General features: G+C 39.6%; 1 protein-coding gene across 4 annotated transcripts in view; it reads left to right on the forward strand.

The window, feature by feature from the left end:
* Positions 1-6,990: 6,990 nt before the first annotated feature.
* DRGX (dorsal root ganglia homeobox) overlaps positions 6,991-19,631 on the forward strand; it is a 60,724-nt gene continuing 48,083 nt past the window's right edge. The window contains exons 1-6 of one of the 4 annotated variants that reach the window (XM_033940537.1): positions 6,991-7,118; positions 8,231-8,297; positions 9,657-9,757; positions 10,216-10,317; positions 14,892-15,064; positions 15,376-15,488. In XM_033940537.1, coding sequence (XP_033796428.1) covers positions 8,264-8,297; positions 9,657-9,757; positions 10,216-10,317; positions 14,892-15,064; positions 15,376-15,488 — 523 coding nt within the window. In that variant the 5' untranslated portion in view covers positions 6,991-7,118; positions 8,231-8,263. Of the gene's footprint in view, positions 7,119-7,154; positions 7,247-8,230; positions 8,298-9,656; positions 9,758-10,215; positions 10,318-14,891; positions 15,065-15,375; positions 15,489-19,631 lie in introns of those variants that run through there. The other 3 variants (XM_033940539.1, XM_033940540.1, XM_033940538.1) reach the window with 3 other exon arrangements.

Raw genomic sequence — 19,631 nt, forward strand, 5'->3', positions numbered from 1 at the left:
ATGTCTATTATGTAAAGTGGGGGGGGTTCCCCCCCACGCCCCCCCATCGGAGCCCTAAAAACAGTAATTTAGAGCGGTGTGGCGGCGCGCGCTGTGCTCAATTGTCTGGGCGCGCCTTTGTCCCGGCACGCTTTTGACCTGACACCATTCAGGAAGGACCCTAGGCACCGGATATGTAGGCCCTTAAAATCCTGGCCTACATTTCTGGCACCTAGAGTCCTTGGAAGCCATGATTCTGTAAGCGGAGCCTATCGGTGATTGACATGTAGCAAGAACCTGTTTTGTAGATGCCTACTTTAGCAGGTGCCACTTACAGAATCCGGGCCTTTAAAATAGGTGAAAGAAAAGGCTCATACACTAATTTTTTAAAATAACTGCACGACCATTAATTCAGAAAATTGACAACTGGCTGTGGTAGAAATAACCTTAACACATGAGAAAGAGCTGCATAAGGGCACGCTAAGGCCAATTTGTACCACAGCTTTGTTAAAGGAGCCCATATAGTCTCATTCCTTATACAGAAATATAAATTGCTTCTGCTGAGATCCTATTTTAAAAAGAAAGATGCTGTCTTTTGTGGCCACGGTATTCAGGTGCTCCCAGCTGTGGCATATGTCATGGAAGTTCTCAGAAAGTCATTCTTGCATTCAGGATCTTGTGTGCTGACAGCAGAGGGGCTTTCTTGAAAAAAAAAATATTTTTTTTGCAAATGTCTTATGACTTTTTAGAGGCACAAAAAGCATCCTTTAAAATTGCCTCACTGGTTGCACACAGAAAAATATGCATAATATCTCATGCTCAGGAGTGGCGTTAGGGAGGAGCATGGGTAGAAGCTCAATTTGTTTTTTTGTTTATAAAACATACACCTATGGAAGCATGAATATTTATATCTCTTTCTGAACAGGAGGAAATATATGTGGGTTAGTGAAGTAATTTTATAAAGCCATACTTGGCAGAAATTCAGTAAATGGTGCCCAAAGATAGGCAAAGGGAAGATCCACACTAAAGGCCCCTTTTAAAAAGCCACAGTAGCAAGTCCTGGAGCGGCAAATGCGACACAGACCCATAGGAATTAAAAGGGTTGACTCACATTTACTATGCCAGGAATCACAACTTCGGCTTTATAGAAGGAGTCCTAAGATAGTATTCTGTAAAGGTCACTCCATACAGATTACCTTTTGCAGAATACACTTCTCCATCCAAATTCATGAGTTTAGGACTCACAACTTCAATTATTTCTGAGTTTCTAAACACTGACACACCGATGCCTCCCTCCCACCTATCAGACTTCTCCACACCTTACCTGGTGGTCTAGCGGTAAAGCAGGGTAGCAACGATCTTCCTATGCTCTTGCCCCGTATAGAGCCATCAACAAAAATGGCTGCTATGAGTTCCTATGGTCTCACGAGACTACAGCAGGAATTCACAGCAACCATTTTTGCTGACGGCTCTGCACGGGGCAAGAGCATAGGAAGATCACTCCTGACCCGCTTCACCACTAGACAACTAGGCAAGGTGTGGAGACGTCTGGGAGGTGGGGGTAAGTCAGAGTCGGCCCTAAAGTTATTCACAATTTTTCCATATTAACGGGCCAGCTCTGTTCCTAACTTCTGCGAATTTGGAGGGAGAAGTGTATTAGGTTATCATGGATGTTATGCCAAAATTTGGGTGACCTACTGTATATAGAATCCAAGGGACAATGTAGGCAACTGCATCTCTTAACAGCGGGACCTGGAGTGACCCACTTCTAAGTAACACTTTACCCCTTTCCAAAATACCTTCCACCTATCTCAATGAGACAATACGCCTTGTTGGTAGTACCTGGCCGCAGCCCTGTTTATTGAATATAAAACATATTCATATAACATTTTATCATAAATAATTATATATAAATTAACAGCCATAAACAACACATTAACAATAACCCATAACAATGGTATCACCATTGTGACCTTGATCCCGAGCTACCATTAAATGTAATTGGCCCCCGACCCCGCCATCTAAGCAAGGGTCCGAGGGGTGGCATGTCCCACACATGCCCCATTATCCAGGGTCATCCGACCCACCAGGCACAGCTCCCAGCCGGCCCACCGCTCATCCCTTGATGAGCCCATTAGCCAGTAGCTCGGGATACCGCCACTACACCAACCCTACACCCCCCAAGACTGTTAGGGTCCTCCGAGAGCCTAGCCTTTTCTCCCTTCCCACCCACAATCCACTTCGGCTGCGACGCCTCTAGTGGACCGCCCCCCCTCGGGCACGCTACCCCCGACCCCTCCTCTAGCCTAGCTAGTCCCGTGGGCAACACAGCGGGCCACCCAGTCCCGCGTTAATGTCGCCCATCGAGACCAGCTCTCGGGCTTTTTATTATAAAAGAGGCTTGAAATAGGTGCTTACTGGGCCTTCATATATAGGTGATCTGTTACAAAATTACCCTTCATATGAATAAATTCTAGTAATTTTTTATCTACAAGTACCATGTTTAATTTAAATGATGAGTCTGAACAGGTACCAGAGAACCCAAAAGAAGACTGAAGATTTTAAGCTAATTTAAGTTCTGGATTTCCCACAACAAACTTTAAAGCTGCCCATTAGTTTTGTAAATTTCTTTTAAGCAATCCTTGCAGAATCAGAAATTTTCCTGTAGGCATAACATCCTACACTGTAGTTATAAGAAAGAGAAGACTGGGATTTAAAACATACAGTATATTCTTAAGAATGTAGTATTTTTATGCCAGGAGCTTTTGTAAATAAAATTTTACTTATGAAGATGTACACATTTGTGAGATAGTTGTTCTAATTCACCCATGTCAACCTTGTACTTGTTGCTTTTGACAACACAGCCGGAAAAGTTATGATGCTGTTGCGTACCACATACAGCTCCTTTTACAAAGGTACGCTAGTGGTTTAACGTGCGTAATAGCGCACGCTAAACTGCCAGACGCGCTAGCCGCTACACCTCCTTTCAAGCAGGCGGTAGTTTTTGGCCAGCGTGGGGGTTAACGCATGATGAAAAGTCACGCGCGTTAACCCCGCTAGCGCGGCGTAATAAAAGGACCTCAAAGTTGCAGTAGTGAGTCCCAATGCAGCAAATGTGATACAACCCGTAGGAATTGAATGCTATGTGGTTTTGTAAAAGGCACCCTTGGTGGAGGAGCAGATCCTGAGTGGTTTTCCCCTCCACAAGTGTTCTGGGTAAACAACCTCACCACAGGTTCCAAAGGTTTTCAAATTCTTGAAATCATATTTTGATTTAATATTCAATTTCAGGAAAGGTGATTCCATTAAGTATGTTGTAGCAAATAATTATCCTGACTTTATCGGTGATCAACAACTAACTTTTTATAGTACTAAATTTAGGAGTCTATGTGTAGATCCATTTAGAACAGGGGTGTCCAACCTTTTGGCTTCCCTGGGCCACATTGGCTGGAAAAAAATGTTCCTGGGGCCGCGCAAACGCTGCAGCAAGACAGAGGAGGGAGCCGGCAAGACGGTAAACACCCGGGGGCAGCAGAGGAAGATACTGCATCGCCTTCAACCGAAGCCACAAAAAATACTTCATGGGGCCGCAGGTTGGACACCCCTGATTTAGAACGTAATCAATTCACATTCATAGATCTGCTGGTGCTAGTGTGTATTTTAACTTTTTGACCTGTACCACCTTTCAGGGTGAACTTTTACCTGAAAGAACTGATACCATATAAATGTCAAGGTATACTATAAGTCTAGACAATCCATACTTATCCAACAGGAACTAGGCTCTCTAAATATACAAATGTGAATGTGGACCATGGATGACTACCATTGCAATTCACTTTATGTAAAAAAAAACAACTCTCCAAATAGTAAACAAATATGTAATAGATATAACTAGAAACCCAAACAAAAACAACGAACCATGGGATTAATCCCCTGCAAAGCCTTTTCTGACGGCTGGGTGAAATAAATAATTATTTTAAGAAACCTCTATGCATTTCTCATTCAAATGATTGTAATAAACCGTTCGTAATAGGAAACAAACTTTAAATGAGCACTTAAATCATATTTAAACCCGATGTATCATGCAAGCAGTTGGATTATTTTTCACGTTACATTCTTCATTAAAGCAATCACTGTTAAATCAGAGGGACATAAAGCAACAAAGGATTTATCCCCTCATTAAACTGATGATCCAGAGATGAAGCCAATTAACATTATGAGTCTGGTGGACATCAAGTGTAAAGAGGTTACAGAAAATGAAACGCAGTCACCTTGGTCTTTAGATAGAGAAAGTGCACTTTTTACATTATAAATTATAAGAGTGTCCAAGCGGGACAAATCGGCACATTTTGCTAATTGGAAAATACATTTTATTGCAGATGAGTAAAGGCAAAATAACCTTTTAGTTACTAGCTTTTACTGGTCGGGAAACACAATAGAACCTGAAATACAGCCGATGTTTCCTGTAATACACATTCAACTTTTCAAACAGAAATCTATGCCTTATTAAGTTACTTTTTTATGTTTAGTAATGGAAAAAAAAACTTAAAAATCTTTGTTCAGGTGAAGCTTAGAAAGCAACACAAATGTATCTTTCATACCTCAGATGCAGATAAAAACATGTAGCTGAGATATCAAAGATTTAATCAAACCTTGATATTTTATGCTTGCCCATACTGCAGTCTCTCAGACAGCAGTCCAACTTTTGCAAATCTTCTTTATATTATTTACAAATAGAATATAATTCATGATTATTGAAGTTATAATATGTTACTAATAAAAAACAATCTTGATAAGTTATTAGTTTTTTAGGTCATAATAAATTAAAGTCAGATTTCTTTTAAAGCAATTCCAATTTCCTAGGAAATTATTTTGGGAAGCGTACTAGGCACAATGTAGAACAATATACATCGTCTTAAATCGGAATTCAGAAACAAGAATTCAGTATTCTGATATCCATAACACTAAGATAAAGGGTATTACTTGCCTCAAACTCTTCTTTTATATTAAGAGCCCTGACCAAGGTGCTGAAGCAGACGCTCATTTACTTCTAGGACAGAAAAAAAAAAAGAAAGAAAGAAAGCCCAGCTATGTCACAGACGGGTTTTCGCTTCTACAATTAAACTTTGGAAAGAAAATATATTACCTAGTCATTTGTTCTGTAACATTTTTGTCGACTATTCTTGATTGGAGAAAACTTCCCTCCTTGTGTTCTCAACAACGCTCACAAGTCTGTAGTCCGCGTTAAACTGCGCGTGCACACGTGTGTGCAAACGGCCATAAAAGAAGCTATTATTGCATTATGATTCATGACACAATGCTTTTTTTATTTTGTTTGCCTTTTACTCTCCACTTGCATGTGTAAGACAATGAAAGCTATCCTGTCTAGCGATAATTTTAGGTTAAATAGTGTTGGGAGGACTCAGTAGGGTTCTCATTTTGGATCCAACTATTCCACTTTATTTTAATAAATCTACAATACTCCGTTTGGATTCACATGTACACAATCCAACCCTAATCAGCTCTGAGTCAGCAAGAATGTCCATGAGGTCTTTCCATAAACTGCAACGTAATGTAACATAAAGTATGATTTATCCAAACTTTAACTGTGGACATAGTTTATTGCTGGCTAATCCAGTCCACTGAAAGGAATTTCTGTATTAGGTTTGGGTTTTTTTTTTGTTTTGTTTTGTTTAGCTGAATAAACATTTTTTTATATGGATTTTAATTAGAGTGCACACCTACCCCAGATGGTATTTTGAAAGCGTTCTTACTAATGACAGGGCAAAAGAAGAAAAATAAATTACTAAGAAAACATTGTTTTTCCGAGTTATTTCCTCTTTCTATCGATATAGGCTACCGCTCTAGGAAGAAACCAGGTTGTTGTCTTTTTTTAAAGCCATACCTCTCTGTTCAGAACATTATAATGTTTATAAAATATTCAATCTGTGTAGTCTGTCCAAGAAGCAATCGTCCCCCAAATAAAAGGGCAGTCTAGACAAAACACAGACAATAGAACTTAGCAACAGTTGTCTGACTTGCATCTTCTGATGCTTCTTGAGTGGGTCATAATACTAACTTTATTTTCAGTGGTGCATAAATTAATTACACGCATTTAATAACCAAAATATCATTAGATTCCCCCTTTAATATCATAAAGGCTTTACGCCAGGGAAGCACTTAATAGTGCAGGGGGCCATAACAGGCTATTATCCTTGTGTAATGCTATTACAGAACCAATTATGCACCATTATACTGGCTCTTCTCTCTCTCTCTCTCTCTCTCTCATCCCTAATCCATTCTCTTTATTCTCTCACCCCCTCTTTCCAATTTTTGTGATTTGATAAAATCCTTTGGCTCTGCTTTGGAATTTTCATGCTTGTACTTTCACATTTTAATTTTCAGAAGGCAGAACATAGGATGGCATCGCTCCCTCCATCTCTGTTTCTCTATCTCTCTCTCTCGCCCCTCCTCCTCCTTCCCCCCCCCCCCCTTCCCTCTTCCCTCTGAGTCTCAGATGCATTTTAAAAAGTAATTGCAAGGGTCCCACTGCATATTATTTACCGACGAAAGAGCGCATAAATCCAGAGACCCCCCGCCGCGAAGAAAATCAAACTTTGTTCGTCTCATCGCTTTCCGAGTGAAGCCCCTGTGCAAAGTGCACCCCCCCCCCTCCCCTCCTCAAAAACCTCATCGACACGGGCAATTAACCGGCTCATTGTCTCGCGCAAATCCCGAAGCCGTGATCATTAGCACACCCTGTCCAATCCTTCCCATAAATAAGGCGACTATCCAAGGAATGGCTACAGTTAGAACCTGGGGGCCTCGCCGAGCCCAGCCTTCTAAATCTCGCTCTCTCTCTCTTTTAATGCGTGATGTAATGACGCTTCAAACCACGTGGGTCACTGGTGGAGCCCAGCGGACCTATCGAAGTCACTCGCGGAAGACGGCGCTGGAAAGTAATCGGATTAAGGCCAATTAGGCGTGAGATTATAAAGGCGAGTGCGGAGAGGGAGAGCGGGCTATAGATAGAACCGGAGACGATCTGGACACTTCGGAACCGGGCAGGGAAAGTGAACCACCGAGCCCAGCCCTAAAGCTCGCTTGCGATTGGCGGCTTCAGTTCGGTTTCTTTCGGGGTATGCATTGCTTCCACTTCTTTCTTTCTTTTTTTTTTTTTTTTTTTTATATTAAGTCAGCCCGAGGAATTTCCTGGAAAAGACTTGCCATCTCCAATGACTATTGTTAATGTTCTATACTGTCTTAGGTAATGTATGGGTGCTCAAATAAATCAGTTTAGAACGCAATTTAACAATAATAATAAAAATACTCTTGTCTGTATTTCTGTGATTCGCTTCACTATCCCATCTGTCTCTGTATTGTCATGAAGTGTATTTCTAGCTGTTATTATAAGGATGATGGTGGGGGCTGAAATTTGGTGAATTATTCGTTGCTGTCGGTATATATGCACTTCATTCCGGCTGATTTAGGGGTTTTACATTTTTTTTGGAAGCTGAAAGTTTGTGTTTATCAGTTACTGCCCGTCTTTTTCGCTCCGTATCTATTATTACTCCATCACTTTTATCTATGAAACGAGAGCTGCAAGCATAGAAAAGTATTTTTCATATTGTTTAAACTAATTTAGACTGTTCTAGCGTTAGCAATATCCATCTGTTCTTGTCACCTAACTAAATTACCGTGTCAGTCCCCAAACAACCCTGTAACTCTATCTAAAAATATTGTTCCGGATTCATACTGCGCTATAAAGTTCAAAGCTTAGCTTGTTATGACTTTTATATTGCGACTAATGTATATAATACACAGGTTAATAGGTATTCCATCTTTTATCACAAGGTTAATGTCCCTCCATAACTTGATTAACTTTACCTTTAAAACTTAGGGCTTTTCCGAAAATATAGTTAGGGCGAAAAATGTGTGTGCAATGCATCAATGCTGGAAAATAAACTGATCTAGATCTAGATCATATATTCTTTCAATATGATTATTTGTTTTTATCTATAATTATTTAATTTGTGCTGTATATGGGGGAGGGAGGGTTATGGGATCGGAATTAAATTTTAATAGGATATTAAGTGATATATTTAAATATAAATTGATGTTCTATTCTGTTGCACTTATTGTAAGTTTTAAAAATGAATAAAGAATATTACTTAAATGGGGCTGATATGAATTAGCCTATTTGTACGCACATATTGCAAAGTAATTGTGCTGTTAATTGTTTATTTTGCAGAAGGGGACACGGGAAGCTTTTGTGAAGTTTGCAATGTTCTATTTCCACTGTCCTCCCCAATTAGAGGGTGAGTGCCAGCAGGCCGGCTTGTGTAATCTTAGAACCTAACGTTTAGCTGTTACTTCTGGACTTCTGCTAATCTACTAATCTCGAAATAGTTTACACAAAAAAAATGTGGACTCGTGTAGTAGCTCTAGAAACTATATTTATTTCAAAATAAGACATGAACCCCCACCCCCTCTTCATCAGTGTTTCTTCCCCCAGACTATAAATGAGCAAGTTTTAATTTAATTTTGGTTGGGAATATCTTTTTCCCCAGTACCATTTTGCCACCTGCCTCTCTCTCCTCTGCGGATAGATCTCCCCGATCTGCCTGGAGGGATGAGAAAAAAAGGCTCTTTTCCTAGCACAGATGTTTGGTGTCATGCCTCTAATCGACACTTTCAAACGTGGTCACGCTCCTCCCTTAAGCCAAACGGTCTGCATCAATCTTTAATGTTGTTTTACAAACATCCTGTAAAATGATGAAAAGATGTTTTAAAAGCTTTACAGAATTAGCCATGGCAAATAGCACTTTCCAGCATCAATATTCCCCCCCCCCCGAAACCTGATGGGACCCGGGGATGCAGATGGTGTGTGTTCTGTCAAAGGGAAAATAAGTATCCCCCATGGTTCTTCTACGAAGAGACTTCTAGGGTGGGGAAATAAATACATCCTAGAAATAAAAAAAAGTCTAGCTGAAGACTTTCAATTTCTCTCCAACTCCTTCCTCCAAATTTATATTAGAATCCTGGCCACAGATCATAATATAATTCCCGATGCCGAATTGACTTAGATAAATCAGATGCAACGTAAAACAATGGGCATAATTCTCTGGAGATGGGAAGAAAAACTATTTCCAAATGGACATTATTTTTAAGTCCTTGCTCCAGATTTTAAACAGTGCATTTGCAGAGAACTAGGGTCTTATTTTAACATTATGCCATTTGGCTAGAAGTCACTCTCTGTGTGGTTTTACACATCAAACCAGTTTACCAGGTTTTTTAAAAAAAAAAAAATAGTTTGGTTGGTTGTTATGAATTGTTTGCACGGCTAAAAATAAATTCTGGCGACACAGTTAATCTTACTTGGTTCTGAATCCAGCTGACCCAGACTGTCCCACAGTGCTAAAACAGAACCCCTGTAATGCAGATAGTGCAGACCAAATGCACTTAAATCCCCTTCATTTGCAAAAAAAAGGCTGCAAAGCCCTGATTGTGGTAAAAATGCACTTCTTTCGGCCTGATTGAATTAGGAGGCAGGGCCTTAAGCTTGCATTCTTCCAATGTTTTGAAGACAGAAGATTGAGTTTACTTCAGTGTAGCAAAGGGTAAGAAGTTTCTGGTTTGTGCCGGGTCTGTGCATTTCCTCTATACCTTGTTTTCAGTAGGTACGGCCCCCTTCGGCAGCCATGCCGCCGGCGATTTTGATGACGGATTTCTCCGCCGGAAACAGCGCAGGAACCGTACAACTTTCACTCTTCAGCAGGTATGCGTCCTAACCCCCTCTGCTGAGTACCCTAGACCAATTCCTCTAAATCTGGGGTCCTCGACCTAATTCTCGGGACACAATCTACAATGACAATGCATGAAAGAATTTTGCATGCATTACCTCCCCCCCCACACCCCCTCCATTTAGGGTATCCTAAAAACCTGACCTAGCTATGTCCCGAAAACTGGGTTGAGAACTGTTCTAACTTTTCCGCTGTACAAGAATGGATTATTACTCTTATAAACGTCGCCTTTAGTTTGCTTAATTGCTCCATGCGATATAATCAGCTGTACCCAATGCTGATACGATTTAACTGCTGATTCAAAGATCTTCATAAGCGTATATGTATTGGCTGGGGAACTTTGTGTTCTAAAAGTCTGATCAACTCCTGCCAAACCAGTGAAATAGATATCCGATGTTTTCTTTTCAAATGCATCTGTACTCATTTTTAATAGCTGGAAGCCCTGGAAGCCGTTTTCGCCCAGACCCACTATCCAGATGTCTTCACAAGAGAAGAGCTAGCCATGAAAATCAACCTCACAGAAGCCAGAGTGCAGGTAAATATTGCTTTGAATTATTTAATACCGAGAAACTGGCAAACTTCTTTTTTTTTTTTTTGACATCATGACTGCAGAGTGCACATTTGGCCAAAGAACGCAAATGAAGACTATCTGTCAATTTCATGATGCACTTTAATAACATCAACATAATGTGGAATATTAGATTAGGTTGATTAATCGGTCATTCATAATTAACTAGTGATAATGTTCTACACTAATTTGTCCGCGTCTCTAAGGTACTAAATTACATCAATGCACATCCATTTCCTTGCTTTGGAAGTAAGAGCTGAGCCACGCCGTGCCGTCCTGTGCTGACCCTTCGGTGCAGTGCAGAGATCGGGCAGATGAAAGGCTTGGGATGGAAAACAAGTTTCTAAAGACGGCTCTATCTTTCTGAACTTGCACACATCGTCGCTTGTAACTTTTCCTTGAGCCTCTCCAATCCCCCCCTCCCCTCCAACTTAGGACAATGAATTCATTGATAAAAACTATGAAAAGACCCAAGGACTATAAATCGCAGTGTTTTCTTCTTCTACATCATCTTTTTTAAAATGTATTTAAAGCCAAGGAGAACTCGGCTAATGTGAAGCATGGATAATACTACTGTACAGTAAAACCTTGGATTGCAAGTAACTTGGTTTGCAAGCATTTTGCAAGACAAGCAAAACATTTGATTAAATTTTAACTTGATATACAAGCAATGTCTTGCAATACGAGTACATAAAGTATACACACATCACAACTGAGCCGATGGTTCTTCTCTCTCGGACGCTGCAAGAGTGTAGCGACTGTTCTAAATGAGCAAAGTCTTGCAATACAAGTACATACAGTATTTTGTATTAAAGTTTTGGGGTTGTGGAGTTTCCATTATTTCTCATGGGGAAATTTGCTTTGATATACGAGTGTTTTGGATTACAAGCATGTTTTCGGAACGAATTGTGCTCGCAAACCAAGGTTTTACTGTATATGGAAAACTGTATTTCAGGAATAATGTTGGTTAGCCTTTCACTGAGAACAATGGGTGTGTGTTGGGGGGAGGAGGGGTTACTTTTGTAGTGTCACTGTGTGTTCCTATATTCTATGTGAATGCGTGTATTTGGGTCCTGCGGGTTAAAGCTATGCAAAACAAAAATCCAATTGTAAGAAATATAATAGTTTGCTGGTTTGTTCCTCAGGGTCATGTTAGTATCGCTTAAAACCAATGGCTGAGGAGAAATAATGGAATTCACTGCAGTAAATTGAAGGATTGTAAACAAATTACACCCCTATAATCGGATTAGGCGATCCTGATTATTACATCTGAACATGAATCACTGGTCATATGCGGGCAAATTAAACTTAGATTATTATTTGGGAATAATAATAATAGTAATTTAAAAAAACCTCCCTCTTCATCTGCTACTGGAGGTAGCCTTTCAAATGCCTTTTGGCTCTTGCAGCCTAAAGACTAAAGGACAAATTGAGATAAATAGGACAATTATTGAGCATTGAGAAGTGAGAGATGATAGTTTCTCACTGAAAGGTGCAAGGGTGAGATACTGTTGTGACAGTGGCGCTCTGATAAGCCTTGTTAAGCCTGATGTGGACTATTATCCCGGCAGACAATAGATGCATTGAATTTGTTCAGCTTCTTGTCCTGCTGAGATTCCCAAACACAGGGATTGGGAGGTATGTTTACATTTACCCCAGTGCTCATTCAAATATGATTAATGTGCTCTAAAGAAGAGTCTTAATCGGAGCTGATGTTGTCAAACAATAACTAAATAGGGAAATAAACGACTTCATCGTGGTCTCTCCTCAGAAGCAGAGGAACTGTCAGCGCAAAGTCATTAAAATATGATAATGAAAAATAGCTCAATTAAATGTTGTTATAGCTATGACCTTCATTCAATTAAGACCTAAGAAAGTGTCTGCATTTGCTTTGCTTTCAACTACCCCTAAATTTAGAATATAGATAAAATCATTATTCAGAGTTTGCTGATATGTGCAATTAAAAGATTAGGTAAATAAGAATTGAATTGCACCCTAGGAGTAATAATGGTATGTCTACTGATTGCAGCTAATATCGCTAGCCTAAGACATAACTAATACAGCATATTTGATCCTTGACCCAATTTAAATATGATTGTTTTGCCTTTTCAGTTTTTAGAAGCAGGAAATAAGCAAAATATAGCGATATAGAAAATCTTTAGGAAAAAGTCCTATTTGCTAATATGAAATTTTGAGTTTGTCCAGCTTTCACTTAATATTGTCTTGCTTAGGGGTTCATTCCATTATTTAATAGCAGTTTACATACAGTATAAAGTACTTCAAAATGTTGAGGTCTTTTTACCAGGTACACTGACTTCATGCATGCTATATGCAAATACACCCATTTTATTCCTATGCATGTCTTAGCATTTAGCATGCTGTAATTTAATGCATGCTAAATTGGTTAGTGCATTTTAGTAAAAGGACCCCATATTAGCAAAGCATTATATATACTAGCTTACATGCAGCAAAAAAAAAAAAAATCTATAGGAAGTGATTTTAGATGTCCGTGTGTAAAAAGTACTATATGGCATGTTTACTAGAACTGCAGGTTGAAGGAGGAATGTCTTGTGCAGGTTTGGGTAGATCTTAGAAGGATATGTGCATTCCTTATTCGGCAACTTTCCAAAATATCCCTGTGGGCATTTACCTCTGCTTTGAGTAATGCATAAGTGTCTCCTAACTGCTTAGACCTGGGGGTTTCGAAGAGTGGTTTACAGCCAAATTCTGGAATTCAAAATCGCCTCAAAAGTTTTGGAGCTTGACTCCTTCATTGGATCCCTTTGTAAGTTGCAGAATCCAAAAGCCATTATTTACATGTGCAAATACTCTAGTAATATCATCCTTTGAATGCATATTGTTTTTTGAAAAAAAAAGGCTGTTCTCACTATATGCATGACCAAATATATATTTTTGCTATAGCTTTATACATATTTTACAAAAGACTCAGAGTTCAGTAAGCCATTTGTATAACATATTCTAAATTTAGAACAACCAGACTTGGACTTCCTTTTTTTGACTTATATACGAGGGTACACTATACAGAATTTGGCTTATAAGTTATATCAAGCAAGCTTGGTGTGAAACTTATGATAGAAGCTTAATGTGGCAGATAATCTGTAAACCCAATCAAATCTATCCATATTCTTTTCTGACTGAATATTACAGACTTTGCTAGCTTTACCTTCAAGTCCTCTTAACTAAGAATTCTGTATGGCTAAACCATGCTGTCTTAAATTCTGATATTAGTTGTACTTGAATTGTGCACTCAGGACCATTTTAATGCAATCAAGACCATTTTTGAAGAAATACATCCTTACTGCATGATTCCCATACCAAAATGATATGGTGGTCTTCTCTAGTGCTGAGCAAAGGACTCGATTTAAATTGTTAGCACTGAAAATATATGCTTATTTACAGGGGTCACGGTTTGCAACATAATAACATGTTTTACTGATGCAAGAGTTTAAATATTAAAATCAAGGCAGCCCATTCAAACATGATGTATAGTGATATTTGCAAATCAAAATTACCTTGAGTTTCAAATTTGCTGCTGTTGAAAAGCAGAAATGAAGTTGTCTGCACAGGGGCATAAAAAAATTCTTTAACCTTTTTTCCCCTTAAACTTTGAGGCTTTGCCCTGTACAGCAGTGTTTCTCAACTCAGTCCTGGAGTACCCCCTTACCAGTCAGGTTTTCAGGATATCGACAATGAATATGCATGAAAGAAATTTGCATATAATGGAGGCAGTGTATGCAAATCAAGTTTATGCATATTCATTGTGGATATCCTGAAAACCTGAAAGGCAAAGGGGTACTCCAGACCGACTTGAGAAACACTACTGTACAGGACCATTTTGTAAGCTTCTGTTTTCAAAAATCATTAGCATCCTCCCTCCTTCTGTCTCCCCCCCCCCACCTCATGTCTTTTTTCTCCGATCATCAACCTGGAAGGCTGATGCCTGATACCAGGACTATAAATTACACCATCTTTGGTCTGTTCCTTGTAATTAGTGCCACAACAAAACTATTAATTACCCTCTCTTCAAAGAACTTCTATAGTGCTAAATGTAATGCTTAGCAATACAATAGTGCTAAGTAGTGCCACATTTAGCTGCTTCTTTCAGCCAAGCTTGTAAATATTCCCATGTATGTCCAGGAGAGTATGGCGCGGTGGTTAGGGCTACAGCCTCAGTACCCTGAGGTTGTGGGCTCAAACCCCATGCTGCTCCTTGTGGTCCTGGGCAAGTCACTTAATCCTCCACTGTCCCAGGTACATTAGATAGATTGTGAGCTCACAAGGACAGATAGGGAGAATGCTTGAGGTACCTGTATGTAAACTGCTTTGAGTGTGGTTGTAAAATTTCAAAAAGGCAATATACAAGTTTCAATGCTTGTATATTAATATGAAAACAAAGATGCCAAAGAATTCCACTATTTATTCATTGGTATAATCCAATAAAGATGCTGGAAAGAGAAATTGCATGGGGCAAGGGAGGACATTATAAGGCAATATATTATTAACCTTCCTTCCTACATTAGGTGTGGTTCCAAAATAGACGAGCTAAATGGAGAAAGACCGAAAGAGGTACTTCGGATCAAGAAGGTGCCAAAGAAGCAATCAGTGAAGTGACTCCACCAGCCAGAAATTTAAACTCCCCGTCTCCAGTTGACCACACTAGGAACAAAAAGGAGAATTTGGAAATCCAGCATAGGTGAACCTAACTCACTGTTTTTATACAGCTACAGAGACACTATAATGATCTGCTTAAGTCACAATGCTTGGCCTATACCAGGGGTAGGCAATTCTGGTCCTTGAGAACCGGAGCCAGGTCAGGTTTTCAGGATATCCACAATAAATATGCATGAGATAGATTTGCATCTCAAGGAGGCAGTGCATGCAAATCCATTTCATACATATTCATTGCGCATATCCTGAAAACCTGACCTGGCTCCGGCTCTTGAGGACTGGAATTGCCTACCCCTGGCCTATATGTTAATGCTTGTTTTCGTTTCTCTTTGTTAGCTTAAGTAGAGCAGTTGGTCCAGCTGGTCCTTTCTTCCCCTCTTGCTTACCTGGGACTCTCCTTAATACAGCAACCTATGCCCAAGCTCTATCCCATGTTGCATCTTTAAAAGGTAAGGTTCCTATGCATGTGAATGTGAATTGGTGATTATATTAATACAAGTTTCTGCTTTTATGGATTTTGGCAATACAAACAGCTAAACGGGGGTAATCTAGTTAGTACTATTGTGTTTAAAGGATATTTTGTTAAGGAAATTACTGTTGCACCCATCATGACCATTGTTTCCTAGGTGGGTGCCATTCCTATATATCAGAAGTTATTTTTTTGTGTGTATTGAACCCCAAATTGGATTTTTTTGACAATCAATGGAGGCAAATTAATGGTTGAAAAACTAATGGCAAATAAGATGATGCATTTTTCCCAAAAGCAAATATTTGAATCTTGGGGCTCAAATAAAATCTTTGTTTTAATGTTTATGCATATTGGATTACTTGTTATTTGTATACCACTGTTGGAAATGTGCAGCACCACCACCTTCCTATAGCTTCCTGCTTAAATTGACATTTACATGGTACTCTTAACTAGTACGATTGCTCTCCTGTTTGTATTGATGTTTGTCTTATGTATAAGCTCTTGCCCAGAGTGCATGTGACCCCTGAGGCAGGCGTGAGTGACGCCGAAACATGGTACCGTGTCGGGTCTGAACTTTTGGGTTTGAACTTTTCTGGGCTTAACATAATAAATTAATTGATCCATCATTGGAGGTCCATTGTCCTGTCCCACTTTTTTTTTTGTCAATATGTCCTAGTGGGTGTTTGAGGCAATGAGAGATAAAGGTCAGTGAAAGAAGCAGTATTTGAACCCTGGTTTCACTGGTTGCTCTAACCCAGTGTATCGCAAACTCTATGCCTCCCGAAATTTCAGGTGTGCCACAGTATACTGGGGAAGAGGAGAGGTGCCGGTGCCGGATGACTGTCTACAGGACGAGCCTCTCGCAAAGAGAAGCATGTCTTGTAAGCAATCTCCCGATGCTGGCACCTTTTCTCTCTGCCAGCCCTTCTCTCCAACGCTGGTCCTTCTCTCGGCTCAAGGCCCGTTTGAAGGGCTTTTGCGCATGTGCCGATGCTAGCTCACTTCCTGGTGTCTGGAGCCGGGGAAACTAGGTTTATTGTGCCCCAGCTCGAAAAAGTTTGCGAGACACTGCTCTAACCAGTAGATCATTTGATGACAGATACAATAAAGGGTGGGATTAGCCTGTTTGACATGTATGAGCAGCAGCAGTACCAATTGCAAATTGTGTTTTTAATCAACACATATTTTTGACATTTTCATATTTGTTCTAATTTTATTGAAACCATTAATTCTAATCTTTGAACTCATTAGAGATAATCTAATGTTGCTCAAATAAATAGCAGCATCTGCTCTTGAACTAAGGAATAGCTTTTCAATAAAATGTGATATTCGCTTGTATAAAAAGTTGTATGTGCTCAGGGGATTTTTTTCTCCCACCTGGAGCCCTCAATTACCCATATGATCTTATTGGAGAGCTACATATTTATGCTTTGTCTTCTGACAGGTGGGAGGTAATGGGGATTTGAAACCAGCTGCATATACTTCATTAGGGGTCCTTTTGCTAAGGTGCGCTAACTGATTTAGCACGTGCCTTAGTAAAAGAAGGGATAAAGTTTTGAGCAATAGGAAAAAAAAAATTTCAGTAAAAAGATATGTTTTCTGTTTCTAGGGGTATTTTTAATGGCATTTTTCATGTGGGTGTGGCAAATATGTCCACAGAAATTGCCTGATGTAAAATTCCAAACAGCGTGAAAGATGGGCATCGACATGATGGCACATAGTTTATCAGCAGGCATGTACACATGCAGATTAGAAAATACACTAATTTACATGGATACTTACACAATCTAAGTGTAAACATTGACGGGTGCATGCCTGCAAGCAGGTGCCGTTCTGTCCTTATGCAAGTATTTTATAAAGATGTATAGGTGCCTAGGAATCTTTATGCCTAAGTAGGTACCTTCTTGGCCTCTTAAACTAGGCGGTCTTCATAAAAATATTCTCCACATGCGCTATATGTATAATGACAAGGCTAATTTCATCTTGCTTGAGTTTCGAGCAAACAAAACCTAAGCCCATGTTTAAAAGCATCTTGAACTAAGACCAGAGAATCCAATCCTTCGATAAACTAAACTAAACAATATGCAAGGTAAACTGACTATACGTCTGTATTTGCAGTTTGCTGAGGATGCTCTTTACAGATTTAGAGGCAGAGTTATCAACATGGGCTGCTGATGAGATTTGTTAATTTATTGATAACACATGCTTTTTTAGCACAGGGCCCATTTTATGCAGTGAGACCCAGTTACTAATAACTGGGGTTAACAGTAAAATAATACATATCGGTGGTAGCCCACATTGATAACTATGCCCCCATATGCCAACATTCTGCTATTCTGTAAATGCAATAGAGTATAGTTTGCAGATGGGTGTTCAAAGTGGGCAGAGTTTAAGTGAAGCATGGACAGGACACAGATTATGATGTACACCAGCTCAAAGGTGAGTGTTGATGATTGCTTAGAATTCAGCACACATTTGATCTGTTATTTTAGTATTCTATAAAGAAAAATAGGCACCTACTTTATAGAATAGACTCCAAGCAGCCATATTTTAGGCATCTAAATTTAGGATCCTCTTTATAGAATTACCCTCCATGAGTTTGATTGGCCTCAAAATTTTTTCCAATAGACATTTTGAAAAAAAAAATAAAAATCTAAATGACTTGGTTCCTTAATCTAGTGACTGAAGACTTTCCATAAACTAACTGCCAGATTGTCTTAATGACGCCGTTGTCAGTGGCTTCCTTAAAAGAAGTTGCTGATCGTGTGTCAATCACATGTGAGGTTTGGTCAGTGGATGGCCCTTTGCTTGGCTGGCTCCCTCTTCCTGTGCTGCCTACCTGAAGGTGTAGGCTGAGGTTTGGTCCTTCATAAGTGGTCTGGACACCCTTGAGTGACCTCACTTAGATGGTGCACAGGTCCTTGCAGACCTTCCTGCCACCAATCACTTTTGACCTTCTGGTACACAGGTTCCTGTGGACATTCTCACCACTAGTTACTTTTGCTCTCTGCTGACCGGGCCCCTAGCAGCACTGGTCAGTATGGGTCTTGAGGGCTTACTGGGTGTTAGAATCATGGCGACATTCTTTCTCCTGAGGTTGCCCTTAAGTCCCAGTTTCCCAAGATTCACTCAATTTAATATTTTCTCTGAAAAGTCTTGAATAGTGTTTCCCCTTTTCTTTAGGATAAGTGAATTTTAGTTCAGTCCAAGACTCTTTAAAACCCTCTAACCCGGGAGAGGGAATTTTTCCCTTCCCCTTCTGGGGTTTTCTTCAGTCCTGAGGGATGTCAGATAAGATTTGTCTCTTTGTAGATCATACCAAAATCTGTAATATAGGAGCCACCCCTGATGGTGTAGATATCATGAGGAAGGTTCTAATGAAGCTTAAAGAATGGTCTGAAATTTGGTAGCTAAGATTTAATCCTAAGAAATGTAAGGTCATGCATTTGGGCTGCAAAATCCAGAGGGAACGGTACAGTTTAGGTGGTGAATAACTTTTCTTTATGAAAGAGGAATGGGACTTGGGTGTGATAGTATGTGATGATCTTAAGGTATCAAAACAGTTTGAAAAGCCAATGGCAAAAGCTAGAAGGATGCTAGGGTACATAGGGAGTGGTATGGCCAGTAGGAAAAAGGAGGTATTGATGCTCCTGTATAAGACTCTGGTGAGACCTCACTTAGAATATCGTATACAATTCTGGAGACTACACTGTAATTCCAGTTTTAAGGATATCTACTATAAATATATAGGAGATACATTTATCGAGTTTCCAATATATGCAAATTTATCTCAAATATATTCTTTAGCTGACCGAGTGGTGGTAATCATAACCCCTAGTTTCCTGCAGCAGATTTTTTTCAAGATGCTGCACTGTGTGGCAATTATTTGGCATGTTTTAAACAGTCTGCATACATTTGCATATTAAATTCTATACATTTTTATTTTTCATAAATTATTAAAATATCATTTTCTGGCATTTATTGTATACCCAGCTAATTTGTTTTTTTTTAATAGGGGGAGGAGAGGGAGGTAGTGGACACTGCTAGACACTTATATAGTAAGGGGGGGCGGTCCGCCCTGGTTGCCATCTTGGTAGGGCATGGCACCTATTCTCCTCTCTAC

This window comes from Geotrypetes seraphini, chromosome 4 (assembly GCF_902459505.1).
Source record: "Geotrypetes seraphini chromosome 4, aGeoSer1.1, whole genome shotgun sequence".
NCBI classification, from domain to species: domain Eukaryota; kingdom Metazoa; phylum Chordata; class Amphibia; order Gymnophiona; family Dermophiidae; genus Geotrypetes; species Geotrypetes seraphini.